Source organism: Macaca thibetana, chromosome 12 (genome assembly GCF_024542745.1).
Source record: "Macaca thibetana thibetana isolate TM-01 chromosome 12, ASM2454274v1, whole genome shotgun sequence".
Lineage (NCBI taxonomy): Eukaryota > Metazoa > Chordata > Mammalia > Primates > Cercopithecidae > Macaca > Macaca thibetana.
Genome location: NC_065589.1, coordinates 77011014 through 77032895, shown reverse-complemented (window position 1 = coordinate 77032895; position 21882 = coordinate 77011014). Strand labels below are relative to the sequence as shown.

Here is a 21882-nt window from a genome sequence, read left to right as displayed (position 1 = left end):
AAATAAATTTTTGCAATTTACTGCAGTCAAGCAAATTATCCATTCATCATTCATCCTGGTGCCTCTCATAATAATATTCAATCCTAAAATCTATGGAAAGAGCATGAGCATGATTTTTTTTTTTTTTTTTTTTTTTTTGAGACAGAGTTTCACTCTGTCAACCAAGCTGCAGTGCAGTGGTGTGATCTCGGTTCACTGCGAACTCTGCCTCCCGGGTTCAAGCAATTCTCCTGCCTCAGCCTCCCGAGTTGCTGGGATTACAGGTGGCCACCACCATGCCCCGTTAATTTTTGTATTTTTAGTAGAGACGGTGTTTCACCATATTGGCCAGGCTGGTCTCGAACTCCTGACCTCACGTGATTCGCCCACCTTGGCCTCCCAAAGTGTTCGAATTACAGGCGTGAGCCACCGCGCCTGGCCATGAGCATGATTTTAAGGGTTTTCTGACAACTGAAAAAGTGAAATGCATTGTTTATTTGGCAGGCAGGTTGAGGAAGTGAGATGCAATGACAATCTTAAGGATGAAATTGAGGAATTAATGGAGAGCCTTAGAAAGAAATGTTTACCAAAGCAAAGTTGGAGGAACTGATAAAATAATCTATGAAATACAATGATGACACAATGAAAGAACTAGTCATTTGGAATCTCTTTATTTGTTGAGGTCTTCCAAGGAATGGAATATATAAATAATTTAACTTCTATGTACATTCCTTCTGTGGAATAAAGTGTCAAAATTAATATTTTAAGGACATTTAAGGACTTTTTATTTTATGAGGTGACTTTATTCTGAAAGATATGTCACCTTAGAATAAAAAATACTATAAAATCATTAGTTCTTGTGCTTTGTACAAGTCTAGTATAGTATAAGAACAGATTCCAGGAAACTAAAAGATGAGGGAAGACCTAAGCTGACAGCAGTTAGTGTGAGGGTGACTCATTTGACTGCAAATCAAAATTGAATTCACACTGTGACATGGCTGCTGAAAAGACTGATGCCATCTTAGGCTGAATTAACGATGACAAAATGCCTAATCAAAAGAAAAAAATAGCTTAATTATAACTAGCCAAACCATAGTTAAGAGGTTTTTCATTTATGGTACAACAGGTCAGAGGGGCATGGAAAAATAAAGCAGCACTTTCCAAACTTACATGGCCATGGCATCTACCACCTTCATACTCCATTCTTTTTAGTTAAAAATAATAATAATTATTAAAATCTCCCCAAGTGCTCCAAAGCACAGTTTAGGAAACACTATTTTAGAGCTTCCAGGAGACAGCAACAAGGAAGATGAGAGACTCAGACAGAATTCAATCTTAGGAAGAATGGACAAGTAACTGCAGATGGCTTGAAAAGAAGCCCTAGGACACAGGACAGAAGATTGCAGTTTAAAGGGTCATGATCTGTAAGAGGGAGGCATTCTGTAGGTTGCTCTGGAAAACAGACTTGGGCAGTTTCAAGGAGGCATATTTCAACCCAACACAAAGAAAGAGTACACAAACATGAGGATGAGCTCCCTGGCATGAGGGGAGAGGTTAGTCATGACATATATTCTGATGCCACCTCTGTTAGGGACACTGTAGACTAGCATTACTCAAACAAACAGCCTATAAAACACTGGGAGTGGATGATGTTTCTAAATGATCAGGAGAAAAAAAAATGGCCCATGGTCAAATAATTGTGGGAAACATGGCCCCTCTGTGATATCCATCGCAATATACATTAGTGTTTAACAGCTTTGAGAAGTAAAGAAACCTGTGTAATTAAATTTAATGCAATATTTTCCTAACCTACTTGGCAATGGAAACATCTTTTTCCATGGCATTCCTAATTTCAAAATAGCACCTCCTTTTAGAAGGAAGAGAAGGGGGCAGAATTAGACTAGATGTACACTGAGGTGACTGAGGACAAGTTTGGAACTCAGGAAATTGAACTATTAGTAGCTAATAATATATTATAAATATAAAATGTATTCTCCTTTCAGAAAGGTTGACGATGAAAATTGACTCAATGTTTATTGTTTTGAAAACAATCAAATGCATTTAAATGAAAAGTAATAAATAAAACATAATTTTTCTGTGAAAAATCTAGGTGATTGCCAAACTCACCTACTGCTGGATTTGTCCGATTGCTGTATTTCCATGCCATCTCATAGTTCAAGGCAGCATCTGTATACGCTTGCTCTTTTTCCATAATGTATCCCATGTATTCATAAGCTTTGCAGCAAGACTGAAGAAAAATGGGCGACATCAATAGATTAAACCTGATATCACTAAGATTTTATGGGATGTTCGTGACTATAGAGGTCAATCATATTAACCCATTTAAATGACAAATCAAATAATGGTTTTCAACCTTGGCTAGGCAATCAAATTTTTTACTGAACTTAATAAATGATTCTGATGGCAAGTCTCCATTACAAATCTGCAGAATCAGGGTTTTCTTTACAGAATCAGAAATACACAACAGGGCATTTGTATTTTACACAAGCACATGTACACTATTATGAGTAATTTCAACACATACAAAAATGGAGATAAGAGCATAATGAACTCCATGAACCCTTATCTTCAACAATTATTTCGTGACTAATACTGTTTCACCTCTATCTCACAAACCTACCCTTCTGTATTAACAGAAAAAAATCCTCAGATATCATATCAACTAAGTCTAAATGTGTTAGTGTGCATCTCTAAAGATGTTATTTAAACAGAAACAATTTTATCACACCTAAAATGTTTACGACTCCTTAATAGCACCAAATATCCAGTACTGTCCAAATTTTTATTGTCTCAATATAATTTGTTTTTGTTAGAATGAGGACTGAATAAGGATCAAACATTGTAAGTGGTCAATGTTTTGATCTAGTCTTTTTTGATCTAGAGGTTTCCCTTTAGTATGTCTGTCTGTCTCTCTGTGTCTCTTTTCTTGAAATGAAATGCAATAGAAATGAATATTTATCCCCAAATTTCTCACAACGCAAGTTTAGTTGACTACATCTTTGTGGTGTTTATGTAACATATTCCTATGTCACTGACATTTTCTGAAAACTGTAATTAGAGGTTGGGTTTCCATTTTGATTCTGGAGGGGAGGGGTGAATCTACTTCTAACATCAGTGCCATGATAAGCCACACTGGAGCCTGAGGCATAAAAACATGGATGCGTGTTTTTGTATATTTCTTAATTGTATTTTTTTTTCCAGAATATGAGTTTAAAAATACTGAAGAATCTGAAAGTATATATTAAAAATCACTACATTTAAGACTGAACATTTTATTTATACCTAAACTTAATTTCTTATCATTTTACTTTTCTCACTTTGATGGAAGAAATCTCACCAGCAATATTTTCATTAAAACCATTACCAATTACCTATTTTTTAAAAAACATAAAAATATGAATATAGGAATGCACATATTCCCTTTTGACTCAGGCTCCAATAAAGTTCAGCACAGCTGCATTAAATTATTATTTATCTTGATTACTGAGTGTTTCCCTTGTCTCATCCCAACCCTAGCCCTGCCATTGATGTATGTTCTTCTATTGGGAAGCACAAAATGTCTGATTCTCCATCTTTTTGTGATGTTATATCCATATATAAATTTATCAGGGTTGAAAAATGGGGATAGTCTATCAGTCTTTCTTCATTTGTTAGCTGGAAAATGTCTATGATGAGAAACGTCTCATTGACTATTTGGTTAACCAATTCTGTATAGAAAAGGCAGGATATTTATTTGCAAGCTTTAGAAATAGCAGTCAGTTCACTAGCATACTGTAGTGGTCGCCAATTAGGTTTTTTGTTTGTTTTGTTTTTTCTATTTTGGATCTTTGAGAAGTCATGGATTTAAACATATTTTATGTGTTTCAATATATTGCAGTTAGCATTCTTATCGATACTTAAAGTATCCCAACTTCGCGTGCTGGAGGTGTCTTCAAGTTGGCCTCTAGATCTCTGACACAAACTCTAATCATCATGGATAGCTTCCTTCATCATCTGGTACAGCAAGACAGTCTAGTGTCATCTTGTACATTTCCTGCCCCAGATATGGATGACTTCCATTTTTTAAATTATGTAATTCAAGGTTCCTAAGCTTTAGTTCTTAAATGTCATGCTTTCAATATCAACATATTCAACCAGCAGGGCTGAATGAAGCTTCTAAAGCAGCCATCATGTTCAACCATGCAATGTATTGTTATCAGCGTTCTGGCAAACTGAAATTCTGTGTGCACTGAAATTCCCATGCAATCTTGGTTAATCCTAGACTAGATATGAAAGGGTAAACTATTCAGCAATTTAGATTTTCAAAGCCTATTAACGAGCATTCTGCTTTTCAAAGCCAATTTAATATAAAATTTATGTAACTAATCATCTAGAATAGTTTATAAATTGAGAAATGCTTGGATCATTCAGGTTAAGTTCCTAGGAAAGAATCTTAATAGTACTAGATAATCACAATTCCTCTTTAAAAAATAAATGGTCCATTTGTAATCTAATTCACTCAAGGAGAATAAAACAGATTTACTGTGATTAAGGTTTTGAAGTAATTGATATGAATATATGAAGATAAGTATCATTTCTAAGTTGTGTGCAATTATTTCTCAACAAAAAAATAAATCTTAACTTTAAAGAACTGCTATAATGACATCTTTTGTAATTAAACATCAAAATGTTAGTAAAAAGTCTTAAATTCTAAGGACTTTATAATATTCAATTTTATACCTAAAGATAAGGAATTTTTATTAAACAAATGAAATTAAAAGCTGAAGACTTTCTCCCACAAAATATATTATGCATAATAGATTCTAATAATGAGAAAATGACATGCAGCTGCAGTAAATTCAAGAGTATTTCTTAATGGGAGGGACAGACGTCCGCAATTAATGTTCTTCTGCAATTTTCATTAGTTCTGGGATGAGATGGATAATCACAGGCAAATGTTTGACATTCCAAAAACACTTTCTGTTAAGTAGGGCATCACTAGAGCTGAAACTTGAAATTGCACAAATCTTTTTTTTTTTTTAACTTTAAAGGACAAATGGCTTTTTTCTTATTATTAATGCTTGTTTTCTGATTGTGGTAAGAATAAACATTTAATTTTCAAAAATCACACAGGAATCCTTGGAAATGGACTAACACTCAATGATATCTATATGGAAAGCTTATGCAGCAAAGGTCAATAATTATTTTCTACTCTTCAATCACCTACTCTATTATGACGCAGGCACCGTTTTAATAGTTCTTCTGCCATGTCATATTTTGCTGATTGAATGTAAATATCAGCAAGTAGCAGCCAACTCTTCTCAAACTCTTCGGCATCAATAGCATTCCAATTCATTTTCGCAATACGTTTCAGCTGGTTTCTGGCTCGTGGAGTCTGTTTCAAGATCATATAAGCCGTTGCCATTCCCAAGAGTGCTGGGATATGATCCTTCTATAAGAAAATAAACTTTTAGACCACAAGATGCACACACATAAATGTCTCAAAAACATACAGAAAGCAGAAAATGCTACATGAGAACTAGTTTGTGGATTCCATTTCTAGCTCCATTACAGATAACTGTGATTACAGATCATTATTTAACACATCAAGTACCCTCAAGCTGCTATGAAGAAACTTGGTCAAGCACTGTGTGGTCAAGATAATTCAAGATAATGACAACTATTCAGATGCCACATGCACACAATTACAATAATTAGTGAGACTTTATCTTTAATGGGGTTCAAATAGTCATGTTTTAGTTTTGTATAGAAACAGAAAAAATAAAACTGTTTCAGTAAAATCCTTATTGAGCAGTTTGTATTTCAGATTTAACATTTAGGCTCCTTACTTCTTTCACCTGTCAAAGACGAGTAACAATAATTTACCTGATGATGGTCCTTACCCATTATGACTTCTATTGCTTTATTCCCCTCCCTTCTCCTTTTATCCAAAAACTTCTTCTCCCAATAAAGTTTGAACAACGAAATGTTAAAAATAAGGCACATAATTAATTCACCACTTAGAAAGTACATGAAATAAACTAATGCCTTAAATTATGCTTTTAGATTTGGAGTCTGCAGCTTCCTAAAACAATCTATATGATATTCTTTTGGATAGAGTTTGAATTCAGTCAGAGAATGCCACTCTATGAAACCAATAGGTTAATGAGAATTCACATAAAATGGAGGCCATTAGTGATCTATCCAGACAACTAACTTTCATAAGCAATAATGTGTATGTTCTTGATTAAGGTAGGATGCTTCTTAAATTTCAGCAGAGGGATTACGATGCATTTATAAAGAAAGAAGCCTCAGCTTGACATACAAATAAAGGGGCCAGGTGGACAGCTCACATCTGTAATCGAAGCACTTTGGGAGGCTGAGGCTAGTACATAACGAGACCTCACCTCTACTAAAAATAACAAAGAAAAACTAGCTGAGTGTGGTGGCTGGCCCCTGTAGTCCCAGCTACTCAGGAGGCTGGAGTGGGAGGATCTCTTGAGCCTCGGAGTTCAAGGCCACAGTGAGTTAGGATCATGCCAGTGCACTCCAGCATGGAAGACAGAATGAGACTCTGTCTCAAAATAAAAACAAAAACAAAGGGTAAGAAATTGTGACTGAGGACTGATGATATCATTACTATAATAGAAGTATACTATAAGATAGCAAATTTGGGTAACTGATAAGGAATACTGTAAAAGGAGAGTGGTAAAATGTTCAATGTCCAACTGATTATGGTTGGAAGTAAGAAATAACTCTGGAATAGAGAAGGGCAGTACATTAGGGTTTTATAAAAACAGCTTTTAGAAATATAAAAACTTCCTTACCTCAAATTCTATGTCTATCAATAAACTTCCAAGATGTAATCTGTTCCTCTAGGTAAGGGGTGGCAAAATGGTTTGAGTGTTAAATCCAACCAATTGGTTGTAGATTACAAAGACGTGTAGGATGTTACCAATAACAGAGCCTCACCCTCTCCCCAACCCAGCCCACCTCAGGTGGGCCAGAAGAGGAGAGAAAATAGAGGCCTGCTATGTATTTGTCAGCAAGGTCCTAGGACAGCCTAAGAGGAAGAGGGTCCTATTAAAAGGTCCCACATTCCCCCTATACTACACAATTAAAAATAACCTCTCTGACTTACACTTTGAGTTTGATTAGAATCTACCGGTTCTTCACAACTTGATCACTCCTGAGTGAATTGAAGAACAGTTTCTAAAAGCAAACCTGAATTCTAATCCCTGCATTAGGTATTTCTTTCTGGTGCAGACATCCTAAGACCTAGAGCCAGCTTCTCTCTCTGTCTCTCAATAACTCTGAATTGCAGTAATTTTAGATTGCCAAGGACAAGACTCGGATGTGGACAATACAGCTGTATTACAAACACCTCATCTTTATGGTTTGAGGTGATGCAATGAAAGCAAGTGGAAACACTTTAGCTTGGGTTTAATGTATCTTCCAGCATGTCCTCCATGATTTCCTGTCACATACCTCTTTTTCAGTCCCTCTGAATGACACACAGGATTGTGAACATACCCTATGTTTTTCTGCCTCCCTGACTTCGTTCACATTTTCCTCTTCCTCTGGAACACACTGTCTTCATTTCTGCCTGTTAAAATGCAATTTATCCTGGTTCTTCAATCATACCTGCTTCTTAAATCCTATTTTTTCTTAAATCATACCTTCTTTACAAAAGGGTCCCCCAACTCTCCTTATACTGTCTCCTACGACATTTTTATTTGCAATTCTAGTAAGGAATGTAACACATTTTGCTTTGTATTAAGTCATCATAGTCAGTATGCTTGCCTTGTCTTCCATAGACTATGAGAAACTTGAAAAAAGGGACCATACATTATTTATCTTTGTGTTTCCCACTATGCTTAGCACTTGCTGGCTGCTTAATGAATATTCATTATATTGAATATATGCAGCCTATGAGTTAAAAGAAAAAAATGTGAGATAAAATTTGATGCTTATGAAACTTCAGCTCATGTATCATTATCTTTTGAATAATATGGTTAGTAAACATATCTGAAGATAGTATTTTACTAACCACATACGTAAGGATGATTAAAAAAATAACGCAGTCTCATCAACAGAAAGCAGGCATAGTCTTTCTAGGAAATAGCTGTAATATCATTCACTGCTTTTGGCTTTTTTTCCTCTCTTAAACTTCACAGTAGGGATAATGGATTTAGTCAAAATAAACTTTCTCATTGTTATGAGATAGAACAGCACATCACAGCATTCAGTAGCTATGGCACTTGACATGAGACTGTGCTTCCTCATGTTCCTAGAGATTCTCTTAGATGTACATGATTGCTCTACTTCTGCTCTGTCTTCATTCAGCAGCTGTCATCCATCTGTTCCACAAAGCCAATTCAACAGAGCATGACCCCTGAGCACATTACTTCAATGTGTGCAGAAGGGCCTTGCTTTGGAGGGTTGCTGCTGACGTGCTGCCCTGCTCTTTTGTTCCAAGTGTGGTAATAAAGCTGCCATCTAGGATACTTGTACCCAAGCCACAACATGAGTTGCAGGTCTCCCAAACCCCTGACATCTCAATCTCCTCCAGGGCCCTGGAAGGTGAGGGGAAAGAGATCACTGTACAGGGCTTTGGGTAGTTTATTGTTGCCACTGTGACCACTGAACCATCAGAAATCACAGCAAAATTCTGTGTGTCCTCTGAGAGACACAAAATGAGCTTCCAGTGGCCTACAGCATCACTGAATGGAAGAATAAACATGAAATCCAATGAATATGCTTAAAAGTAACTTACCAACTGCTGATGGGAGGGTATCTAGAATTCCTTTCTTAATATCAAGTAATTGAAGAAATAAAGTGCTGTGTGAGGGAAGGAAAAACAGTATCTACAGAGTAAGAAAAAAGGTGGAGGAGGCCGAGGTAGGTGGATCACCTGAGGTCAGGAGTTCCAGACCAGCCAGGCCAACATGGCGAAACCCCTCTCTACTAAAAATACAAAAAACAGCCGGGCATGGTGGCAGGCACCTATAATCCCAGTTACTTGGGAGGCTGAGACAGGAGAATTGCCTGAACCTGGGAGGCGGAGGTTGCAGTGAGCTGAGACCGCGCCATTGCACTCCAGCCTGGGCGACAACAGCAAAACTCCGTTTCAAAGAAAAGGAAAAAAGGTGGATTCAAGCACAGCGAAGAGAAGAAAGCCTCTGATTTTGTAAGAATAATACTATGAAAATAACAAATCTGAAAAGATTGCAGGAGGTTATTTCAGTGTTGCCAAAGAATATCATTATTTGTGGCCGGGCGCGGTGGCTCACGCCTGTAATCCTAGCACTTTGGGAGGCTGAGGCGGGTGGATCACGAGGTCAGGAGATCAAGACCATCCTGGCTAACACGGTGAAACCCCATCTCTACTAAAAATACAAAAAATCAGCCGGACGTGGTGGTGGGTGCGTGTAGTCCCAGCTACTCAGGAGGCTGAGGCAGAAGAATGGCGTGAACCTGGGAGGCGGAGCTTGCAGTGAGCTGAGATTGCGCCACTGCACTCCAGCCTGGGCGACAGAGTGAGACTCCGTGTCAAAAAAATAAAAAAAATAAAAAATTATATAATTATTTGTATGACTAAGTTAGAAGCTGCCAGTATTGCTCTCATGTAGCTATATAGCTGGAAAAATTCCAAGTTCATGTAAGTGAAGAGGTAAGACATCAGGGCAGCCAGGTGTTTACTTCCACTTAGTAAGTTAATCTTGGCTACATCTACAACACAGAAATTCTCCAGAGGATAAAGTGGCTCCTTTGAGAATTAACTTATGTACTTTTGAAGAATTCCCTTTCTCTGGAATTTAACATTCCAGTAGAGAGAAATACATCAACAACACATCAAAACAGTAACATCGTCTCTTCTGCAAAGAAGGGGACATTGTATATGCCCAACTATATACCTAATTTTTAATAAAAGTTAAGCCGGGCGCGGTGGCTCATGTAATCCCAGCCCTTTGGGAGGCCAAGGTGGGTGGATCATGAGGTCAGGAGATCAAGACCATCCTGGCTAACACAGTGTAACCACGTCTCTACTAAAAAATACAAAAAATTAGCTGGGTGTGGTGGTGGGCGCCTGTAGTCCCAGCTACTCGGGAGGCTGAGGCAGGAGAATGGCAGGAACCTGGGAGGCGGAGCTTGCAGTGGGCCGAGATCACACCACTGCACTCCAGCCTGGGCGACAGAGCAAGACTCTGTCTCAAACAAACAAAACAAAGCAAAACAAAACAAAACAGGAAATTAAGTCAATGTTTCTTCAGAAAATAAACAACTAATCAAAATACATGTTTCTATACTACCAAATAAAGATAACATATGAAGCTGAAAAAGAAAATCCACTAACCTCAGATGCTGCTATTTCAGTGAAGGTATTTAATGCTTGTTCAACGTTAGATTTCTGTTTGGTAGCCATTAAGCAATAGTTTTCCATTATGCGAAGCTGTACGTGACCCTGAACAGTCTGAGGTTTTAGTTCCTTAAGAAGTTTTTCTGCTGTTCTTACTGCCAATTGCACAGATTCTTGCTTCTCAGTTGAATTACTGTATATAATTAAAAATAAATCACTTATGTCTCTTACTCATGATACAATTCATTGAGATTAGAATTGGCTTTTGTACAAAAAAGCTCTGGGCATTCTTTTATACTTTTTGTCATTCATTTAAAAGTAATCTTTTGTGAAGAATGTCACTCATTCTCTTCTAATACAAACTGAAGCACAGTTACAATGCATTTTAAACAAAATTAATAGGGACTCAATAAAACACCATTAAGCATTAATTTCCTCTAGAATGAAGACAAAAGTTGGACAATATCTACATGTTGTAAATGTGTGCATTCCAGCAAATATAAAACTATAAGTAGAACAATAAAATTAACATATATCTATTCAAAAAGTGAAAGGAAAGAAAAGGAGGAGGAAAAAGTGACAAATACTGTATTATTTCATTCTATGTTTAATCCATTTTACACACAGGAAAACTGAGGCTCAAACAGGTAATTTGCTAAAGGTCATGCAGCTAATAAGTGGTAAACCTAGGACCTGAATCTAAGTTTATCAGACATATAAAATCTACTCTGTTCTCCTCACCACATTGCCTATCAGACTCTCAGAAATTATGTGTGTCAAAAGGTAATTTCAAGTGCAATTTGAATATTTAATAGCAATTTTCTTGTTTTATACACACACACACACACATATACACAAATCAATTAATAAAAGGAAATTAAACACTCAAAGTCCAATCACTAAAGCCACTGGTCTTCTTCTCAGACCTTAGGCTTATCTTACCTAAAACATGTCACGCTGTTGACTACCATTTTCAAAGTTCTTCTTCCTTGGCTTCTGTAACACTACATGGCTTTAGTTCTCTTTCTACCATGTTGATTGCCCTTTTCTGACCTTCCTTCCTCCTCCAGATCCCTTAAATGTTAACAAACTTAACATTTAGTTCTCAGATTTTTGTTACTTCATTCTACCACTTTCAAAGAGGCCATTCATGGAGTTCCAACTATGCACTCTGCAGATGTCTCCAAATCTCTATCCCTAGCTGTGACCTCTCTTCAGAGTTTTAGTTTTGTATTTTGAATTGCCTGCAGAAGATTTCCACTTGGATAGCTTATAGTTCCGTAACAGCAATGTTACCTCAACCTTCCTATAACAACCATAAACATGCCACTTCCTAGCTCTAATTGATCTCTGTAATCCAAGCATTAAAATCTGTCATTGAAATCTCTTGGCAATCTAGTATTAATTTTTTCCTGCTCCTGCATGCATCTTCCCCTGAATACCTCATGCACTGCTATGATTCCTATGAACTCTGACAATACTTAATATCCATGTAAATCCATTTATGTTTAGTTGCAGATTGAAAGGTTTCAGGTATTGTCTTGCCTCTTAAGTAAATTACACACTCCTGAAGGCAGGAACTACCTCATATTCTCTTTATGTCCTAATACATTCCCCACATGCCTTGCCCGAGTCTAAAGAGAGGACAGGCTACTAATGCAGGTTGATAAATAACCATTGACTAGCAGTATACCACACTAGCAGCAGTCAGGACTCAGTCTTAATCTTGCCTCCATCATTACTATCACATTAAACAAGTTGACTCAGCTTATTTTGCAATACTATTGTAGAAAACAAATGAGATAGTGCATAGAAAGTATAGAGGACAGGGTCTGGAAAATACCTACCATTTGTTAAGTAGTTACTATTATTGTGTGGATAATTTTTGCCATAGTTGTCAAATTCTACAATTAGGGGAGTGTCTTCATAACATGTCTATTATTATTTAGGAAACCTAAAAACATTTTATGCCTGTTTCAGAGAATAGTTATGTTAGCAATAACTAATCTATTGAATAACTATTCAATTTGCTAAAATAACTATTCTCTGAAACAGGCAATGAAATGCCTATTTATTTTATTCATCTGCCCTTTCATTATTGCTATCCTAGAATTTAGTTCTTTTGTATAGTATCCTGTTTATTATCTCCAACAAGTGTTTTTTAAAAAAGGATAATATGTCAAATAACTCACCCCAGGTCTCCATCCAGGTTTTCAAATACTTCACCTCCAATAGTTTCATTATCTGGATTCAAACAGATTTCTATCATATTATAAAGGGCATTTTGGCCCCAGTCACGATCTTTCCGAGCTTTATTAAAATGTCGAAGGGCATCATTTGGTTCTCCAGTGTACCTTGTTAGATGTTTAAAAGAATTATTTATTTCAATCACTGACTACAAAACTTATATTAGTTTATAATCTGTCTGGTAAATAAAACTGATGAACTATTTTAAAACGTACTTTTTTTTACTACAAAGAAAAGCTTATTCTACTTGATTTACAATGAGAAAAAAAAATTATGTAGCATTTATTTGTCAATAGATTTACCAAAGATATAGTCCTTTACAATACTGAAATCCTGGCTCCAACTTTGCTCTGGAGTTACGTTTCTCAGCCATTGAGAAAAATCTTGGGACATCCTCGAGTTTTCCACATCTTCTTAGGAGATCAATCAAACGAGATAATGTCATATAATTATCTGGAAACAAATAATACTTCAGATATGGGCAACATTTTATATTGTTTCTTTTGTTGGTTATAATTCTACTTCATTAGTGTATAATTTACTTATAAAATGTACATTTTAAATATAAGTAAAAAATGCCTCAGGGAATAAGTCCCTAAAGATGCTGTATGGCCAACTAGATGATCTACTAAATGACATAGTTTGGGCTGGGTTGGTCACATCTACATAGGCAAATCTGGAAAAATGAATATTTCTTGTAACTTTTCTACTGTTTGGGGGACGACAACCTTAGAGAAACAGCCTCTACCTAGGTAATCTAGACTTTCAACTGTGTAGTTCAGGGATACCGATTTAATTGGACAGGGCAAGTTCACTGTAGGTCTCTGAGAACCCCTCTCCTACTTACTCTTGCTAGGAAGGACGTGGGAACAGTACAATTGACAAATAATGTATGGGGTGGGCAATAAGAAATTTTTCTCCAGTCTCTCTTTGATATGTACATATAGCTAACATACCATATGCTAACTTACCATACTAGAACCTTAGCATATTAGTTCCCATATTTTAATCCTGTTTCACCTTCTTCTAAAAAAATTAATTCATTCATTCATTCCTTTGATCTCAGGTATAATTTCCTGGCAGGTTCCTAGAAAGCCTTCTCCCAATTCTATCTAATTCTCTCTTATCACTAACAAACTAAGTTACAGAATAATTTAATAAATCTTTTTTAGGATTGTAAAAATAATGTATAGACACTACAGAAAATAAGGAAAAAATATAAAAAGTATAAAGAAAAAAAATCAACATATTTCCAGCTAGAGATTAGCACATTTTGGTGTGCTTTCTTTCATATATTTGAAAACCAACCGATATATAAATGTAAGCAAAGATACGTTATTTCTTTGTTTACATTCATACAAAATCGATGTTTATTTACATATATACAAAACTGGAGTCACATTTGGGGTTTTGATTTTGATTGGTTTTGATTAGTTTTAATGTTGATTTTGATGAACATTCAACAGTAAACATTTCCCAATTGTCATTAAAGAATCTTCCAAAACATGATTTTTAATGGTTGCATAAGGGCCTACTTACTGATGATTCACATTATTTATTTCTTTATAGTGGTATCTTTTAGATGTTTGGGTGCTCAAGTTTCAGTTAGCACAGGACTAGGGATACGTAGGGGAATTGCAAAAACCCTTAGGCTATTCTCAACATGTTCTTAGGTTGAATTTCTAGAATTAAAACACAAAAACAAAAAAGCTTGTTTTAAAGCTATTTATCCTTGACTCTATTTTGCTATTTGAAAAGAGATGACATCATGTAAATCCAGCAATTTTCCTGAGTATATATCCAAAAGATTAAAAGCAGAGACTCAAACAGGTATTTGTACACCAATGTTCACAGCAACAACCTTCATAATAGACAGAAAAAGTGGAAAGAGCCCAAATGTCCTTTGCAGTTGAATAGATAATCAAAATGTAGCACGTATATATAAAGGAATATTGTATATTGTATGTCAGCCATAAAAAATAAGAAAATTTTGACATACACTTCAACATGGATGAATTGTGAAGACATTATACCAAGTGAAATAAGCCAGACACAAAAGGACAAATGCTGTGTGATACAGCTTACATGAGGTGCCTAGAATAGTTAAATTCATAAACACAGAAAGTATAATGATGGTTGCTAGGGGCTCCGGGAAGAAGAATGAGGAACTGGTGTACCGACTTAGTTTGGAATGGTAAAAAAGTTTTGGAGATGGGTAACGGTGATGACTTACAAAACAATGTGAATGCATTTCATGCCACTGAACGATACACTTAAAAATGGTTAAGATGATGAATTTCGTGTTATATATGTTTCACCACAATACAAAATATTCTTTAAAAAAAGAACTTCTGGAAACACTGTATCTACTCAATTACAGGATGTTAAACTAATACAGGTTGATAGTATCGTTTGTCCCCTTGACACACAATCTTGAGTCCAGAGATTTTGTTCATCACACTTTTTAGCATCACTAAAAAGGGCACAATAAGAATATGGTTTCAGAAAAAGACAACTCAAATACTGGTCTTGTCGTTTAGCTATGTGAATTCAAACAAATTTCTCAAATTCTTTGAGTCCAATCCACTTATTTTCTTAAAATAGCATCATAATATTGACTGTAGGAGTGCTGCTATATAAATAAAGCCACGAAAAATATTTATAAATTACAAATGTTATTAATAATATTTATACTTCAAAAATTTTGATAAGAAATAGAATACCCCATAATAAAGCCACAGCATCTGGAAGCTGTACTGGATTAAGCAAGAACTAAAGGTTAAAATTTCTGGTGAAATTTTTTTTGCATGATACTGCTAGTATTGTCAACATTGGGAAGGCAATTTCTAGAATATTTCTTATATACTATTGAAATGTATTCATTATTAGTTCAAGTTACAATTACCAGTGGCAGATTAAATTACATTCACTTGTCTTTTGGTTAACCATGACATTTGCAAATTTCTGCACTTAAGAAATCCATTAAAAACTAAAATGTGTATTACCCTCTAAAAAACTTAGCTGGTCCATCTTTATTGATGGATAGTAAGAAGATATCAAAATAGTTATAGGGTGATGAGATGTGGCAAGCATACAATGCTATGGTATGGTATTACAAAGCACAGGATTCCGAACTTTGCCTGGAGGAGTTGGGAAATTTTACATAGGAGTTGACCTTTGAGCAGCCTCAAGGATAGGAGGAAGATCTTACTAGACAGACTGGATGTGTTGGCTAGCTATCAAGCAAACAGAACTGAGGAGACACCTTAACCGATTACTATGAAGGAAGGGGAAAGCTCAAGGCGATCTGGAGATTCTGACAGAGAAAAGGGGCAATCTGTCATGATAGCAGTAATTAGATCTAGAAGAGGAATTTTTCAACTACTTAAATTAAGTCAAATTTGTATGGTACATTTCTGAAATAAGCCAAAATAGAGCCTTAATCTAAAGTACAAGATGAGTTACTGAGGATAAACAATAATGTACACATAAAATGAATGTAGATACATATGTTTTAGAGTAATTCCAACAAAATAGATCTGTGGATAAGTGTGTAAGGTACTAGTAAGAACAAGGCATACAACACAAGATTAAAAACTCTTACGATTAAAAATATCACATAGACAATAAAAATTTACTGAAAATTTTGTGGTTGTTTTTGAGATCTCACTCTGTCATCAAGGCTGGAGTGCAGTGGCGTGATCTTGGCTCACTGCAACCTCCGCCTCCCAGGTTCAAGCGATTCTCCTGCTGTATTTTTAATTGACTTGGTGTTTTACAGTCATTCACTGATCCATTCAACCAATAAACATCTATGTTGCCACATCCATGTGCGTGGCATTTTGTCTGATATTGGGAATATAAGATAAATATGGTGAGTTCCCTGAACTTGAGGAGTCTACAGTCTAATAAACAACACAAATATGCACATAAATATTTTTAGTAAAATACTATAAGTAATAAATATGCATGGACAAAGTAACCGAGGATTAGGGTTACCAACTCATCCCAGTTTGCCTGGGACTTTCTGTTAGCATGGGAAGCCCCGCATTCAGGAAAACCCTTCACTCTGAGGCAAATCTAGGATGGTGGCTCATGCTACCCAGCATCACCTAAGACATTTTTTTAATGTAGGTGGTGGTAGTGGGATGCAGATTTACTTTTGTATTTTCTCCCAAGAGGGATATATTTTAGATTATGTGTTTGGAAAGAGAAAAGAGATAAGGAAGCTAAAGTTCATTTTAGGCAAAAGGAAAAAACCCAAGCAAAGACTTGGAAGCGTGGTTGCATGTCATTTGGTGTTGCTGGAATACAAGATCCTTATATTGCATTTATAAAAAATTGCTTTTATATTGTTTACCAACAGTCCAAAGCAGTCAGTCTATTCAGCCAATTTTTTGGGGGAAAAGGCTGCTGCCAACTAACAGAAACTTAAGTGAAACAAAACCCACAAGACACATGAAGGCTTCTTCAAATCTTAGAAAACTATAATGTGTGAGATTCTTCAAATCTTAGAAAACGGTAATACTTTTAATGCCTTAAAAATATTCACAACAGAAGAAGTCTGCTTTTTTAAGAAATAAAGTTAGATCATTGTCTCAAAGGGAAAGACTGTGAAATGGGAACCGCTTGAGATAGAATGAAAATATTATGTATATTACTTTCAAATGGTAGTTTAGAGAAGAGGAATAAGAGAAAACAGTGTGGAACACAAGGTAGAAATGGCAGGGAAAAAAAACGACACAAGCCTGAAGAAAATAGAAGTAGGTTTGGGCAATGTGGGTGGCAAGATGAGCCCATATTTTGGACCCAGGGTGAGTGGAAGAGGTGAAGTGGTCAAGTAATTCACAGCATTCTTTTAAGTAACATCTAAGTATACTCTGGAAAAGACAAGGCAAAAAACAAATGAAATGGCCTCTGGTAGTCCCAAGGTGGAAAAAAAATTAAATAGTAAAAATAATAAAGAGAAAGTGTTGATACTACTGTAAAAAATAGACCATATTTTTTCCTTTCAATTTTTGTGCCAACTGGGGATATTTTATTTCTAAGTATGAACTGATGTTCTCTAAATTCAAACGTCTTTTTATTAAAAGCATTAGTAGAGGTAGCCTGTAGAGCATATCTAGTTCTTTGAGTTGCCCTGCTTGAAGGATTGCCACCTCTGTGTCTCTGCGGCTCTAACCAGGCAGCTCTGACCGGGGTTTAGAAGAACTGAAACACAGCTGTAGGACTTTCTCTGCCATTTCAAACTCTTTTTAGTAACACAGGTAGTAACACACAGTCATCTATTAGTCAAACAGTTCCCACCTCTCTTTCTTCTTTTCCTCTTTCCTCTCCTCCCTCCGTCCCTGCTTCCCTTTCCTCCTTTTCTCCCTCACTCTTCTTCCCATCCAGTATTTGTCGAGTACTAACTAGGCCAGGTATCCTTCTCAATTCTGGAAACACAGCAGTGAAGGGCAACGTTTCTGGTCACTTGATGCTTCTGTTCTATGATTTATAGTTTTTTTGGTTTTGTTTCACAAGAGCTACATAAAACCCAAAAATCCTTAAAAACAAAAACAAAAACAAAAACAAAAGCCAAACCCCAAAAACCCAACTGAACAGAAAACAGGATAAAGGGATGGAGAGCAAGAAGTGGTGCTACTTGATGTAGGCCAGTGAGGGAAAGGCATTCTAAGGAAGAAGCAGCACTGGAGCAAAGGCCCAAAAGAAAATGAGGCAGCAGCCAGATGGACCTTTGGGAGGAGCACATTCTGGGAAGCAGAAACAGCAAACAAAAAGGCTCAAGGCTGTAACTGGCTTGGGCTTTTGCCTACCTAGTTTCTGTTATCCCTTTCTTCTTTACTATCAGAATTCTGATTTTATTCTACAGGGTATTAGATGCAGCTAAAAGATAACGTTTCCCACCTTCTTTTGCAGCCATGGAGTTGACACTACTAAGGGTTGGGTTTTATTTTTTTGCTGGTTGGGAAGCCCTTTTGTCCAGCTCTGCACCCACCTTCCCCATCTGGGCCCTGGAACATCAATGCCCAGCAATGCAGTGGTCATCTTGAACCATGAGGTGATGCTCAGGCAAGTCAGAGTAACAACGTAGAACAAAAAGGGAGAAGGCTCTGGTTTCCTGAAGACACCGTGGAACTGCCATACCAACCCCTACACAGTGTACTTTTAGATTTCTTTTACAGACAGAAAATTAAAAGCCGTGCTTTTTTAGCCTAGAATTTTCAGGGGCATCTCTGCCATTTTCGATGAAAGCATTTCTAAAGTCTTCATAGGCTAGGGATGGAAACAGAGATGAGTTATGACGATGTTGCAATAATCTATGTGGAAGATGGCAATGGTTTAGACCAGGGTGGCAGTAACAGAGGTAGTAAAAAGTGATGGCATTCTAGGTATACTTTGAATATAGCACTAACAAGGATTTGCTGATAGACTGGAGGTGATATATGAGAGAAAGATGAGACAAAGATTAACTGTGAGGTCTGGGCTGGCATAACAGGGAGCAGTGATGCCACTCACTGAGGTAAGAGGTGGGGGTGGAGCAAACTTAGAGGGGAGGGAAAGATCAGGTGTTCTATTTCGGACATGTTAAGCTTGAGATACTCCTAGACATCTGAGTGGGAATGCAAAGAGGCAGAGGTGTATATAAGTAAGGGCTGCAGATAAATGTTTAGGACACATCAGTACATACATGGGATATAAAGCCATGCAGCTGGACAAAGTCACCTAGGGGGTGAATATATAAAAAGAAAGGAGGTTCAGGAACTGAAGCTAAGAGTGTTCTGATATTTAAAGGTCATACAGAGAAGAGAACTCCAACAAAGGAGAATGAAACAGCGGGCAATGGGGCAAAAGAAGAACCAAGTGAGTTTAGGATCTCAGAGACAAATGAAGAAAGTCTTTCATTGTGGAGGGGGATAAACTGTGCCAAATACGATGACAGGTCAAGTCAGCAGAGAACTGAGAACTGAATCTGATCTGGCAGTATGGGGGTCACCGACCACATTGCAGAAGCGACTTCCCTGGAGTGCAGCAGTGGATGAGACAAAGTGAACACAGCATGTTTGAAAATCCTTCAGAGAAAAATTTGTTGTCAAGAAGAACTGAAGAAGGGCACAGTAATTGGGAGGGGATAAGAGTTAAGAGTTGATTTTTATTGACTGATTTATTTAGAGCAGGAAGATGTCACAGCACAGTTATATGTTGATTAGCAAAAATTGATAATTCAAGAGAGAGAACTGTAAGAGTAAAGCCCTTTGGTAGGTGAGAAGCTGGACACAGGCGGGATCACAGGCCTGGGGAGGACAAAGGCTGAGGAGTAGGTAAATTTAGTGACAAAGAATGGAGAAGTTCTCTTCCAGGTGCAAGTATTCTCTTAGTGAAGTAGGTGGCAAGGCTTTTAACTGTGGGCAAGAAATGGGGCAAGGGTATTGGAGGTTTGTGTTGCAGGAAGTCAGGGATCCCAAACACAGGGACTGGCTGAAGCCGCGGCAGAAAAACATAAACTGCGAAGATTTCATGGCCTTTTATTAGTTCCCCAAATTAACACTTTTATAATTTCTTACGCCTGTCTTTACTGCAATCTCTGAACATAAACTGTGAAGATTTCATGGACATTTATCACTTCCTCAATCAATACTCTTATAATTTCCTATGCCTGTCTTTAATCTCTTAATCCGGTCATCTTCATAAGCTGAGGATGTAGGTCACCTCAGGACCCTGTGATGATTGCATTATCTGTATAAATTGTTTGTAAAACACGTGTGTTTGAACAATATGAAATCTGGGCACCCTGAAAAGGAACAGGGTAACAGTGATTTTCAGGGAACAAGGGAGATACCATAAGGTCTGACTGCCTGCAGGGCCGGGCAGAACAGAGTCATATTTCTCTTCTTGCAGAAAGCAAATAGGAGAAATATCGCTGAATTCTTTTCCCAGTAAGGAATAACCCTGGGAAAGGAATGCATTCCCAGGGGTGGGTCTATGGACGGCTGCTCTGGGAGTGTCTGTCTTATGCGATTAAAGATAAGGGATGAAATACGCTCTGGTCTCCGGCAGTGCCCTCAGGCTTGCTAGGATTAGGAAATTCCAGCCTGGTGAATCCTAGTCAGACTAGTTGTCTGCTCTCAAACGCTGTTTCCTGTTAAGATGTTTATCAACAACAATGCGTGCCCAGCAGGACATGGAACCTCATCAGTAATTCTAATTTCACCCTGGCCTTCTGATCTTGCTCTGCCTCTCTGCCCTTGTGATCTTTTATTGCCCTTTGAAGCATGTGATCTTTGTGACTTACTCCCTGTTCATATCCCTCTCCCCTTTTGAAATCCCTAATAAAAACTTGCTGGTTTTGCGACTCAATGAGCATCATGGAACCTACCAACAGGTGATGTCACCCCCGGAGGCCCAGTTGTAAAATTGCTCTCTTTTGTACTCTTTCTCTTTATTTCTTAGACCAGCTGACACGTAGGGAAAATAGAAAAGAATGTATGTTGAAATATTGGGGGCTGGTTCCCCCTATAGTTTTCAGGAGACAAGAGAAAGTGGGAAAAAATAGTTAGAATCAATGAATTCATTCTTGGAATACAGTAGGATTGCCAGGTTTGTGCTCATAATTTAAAGTGAGACCAGTCAACAGTGTTGCATTTTCCTTATGGCCATTTCAGCTATTCAAGCCCATGTGTGGAACAAGTAGACAGTCTGATTCAACTAGGGATGGAGTTTGCCCAAGGGCAAAACCACTAAACAGAAGAAAAAGGAGTAAGGGAGGGGTGACTGAACTCAAAAAATACTATCAGTGGGTATTTACCTGGCTTACGTTCTAAAAGCTGCTGTAAATGAAACACCGCTTGTTCATAGTCTTGTTTTCTGAACATGAGATCAGCCATCATCTATAAAGATAAAAGTTGGTTCTAAAAATATTGCCATGTATTTTACACAACATCTTCTTCCAATCAAGATTTAACACTAGAAAAATATAGATGATAAACATGAGGAGGGGGTAGCATTTTATAAAAAGGAGGAATTTAAGGTTCAAGCCCAACTTGAGCAGAATAACTTGGAGATCAGTGTAACAGAAGATAATCAAGGACGTGAAACAGATTGCTCTGCTTGCAAAATTGTATTTTTAGCAAAAAATATGTTCCTAGCAGTTGTTTTAAAAACAGAAATTTGAAAGGAATTGCACACTGTATGTGCTATTGTAGAAAAGATAACTCACTGAACCTGACTAAAATAACAATAAGAAGATTCAAAAACAAAACAAAATTTAAATCATAACTATTTTGAAAAATTAAAAA

The 21882-nt window shown here is 37.0% G+C and overlaps 1 protein-coding gene across 7 annotated transcripts in view; it reads right to left on the bottom strand.

The window, feature by feature from the left end:
• TTC21B (tetratricopeptide repeat domain 21B) overlaps nucleotides 1-21882 on the bottom strand; it is a 97162-nt gene that overhangs the window by 21409 nt on the left and 53871 nt on the right. For all 7 annotated transcript variants that reach the window (XR_007718447.1, XR_007718448.1, XR_007718446.1 and 4 more), the window contains 6 exons: nucleotides 21393-21474; nucleotides 12889-13039; nucleotides 12532-12693; nucleotides 10337-10532; nucleotides 5207-5431; nucleotides 2107-2227 (listed from right to left, as the gene is read on the bottom strand). Coding sequence is in view for 3 of the 7 variants with exons in the window: in XM_050752886.1 (XP_050608843.1) it covers nucleotides 2107-2227; nucleotides 5207-5431; nucleotides 10337-10532; nucleotides 12532-12693; nucleotides 12889-13039; nucleotides 21393-21474 (937 nt within the window). In the remaining 4 variants the exon portion in view is untranslated. The remainder of the gene's footprint in view (nucleotides 1-2106; nucleotides 2228-5206; nucleotides 5432-10336; nucleotides 10533-12531; nucleotides 12694-12888; nucleotides 13040-21392; nucleotides 21475-21882) is intronic.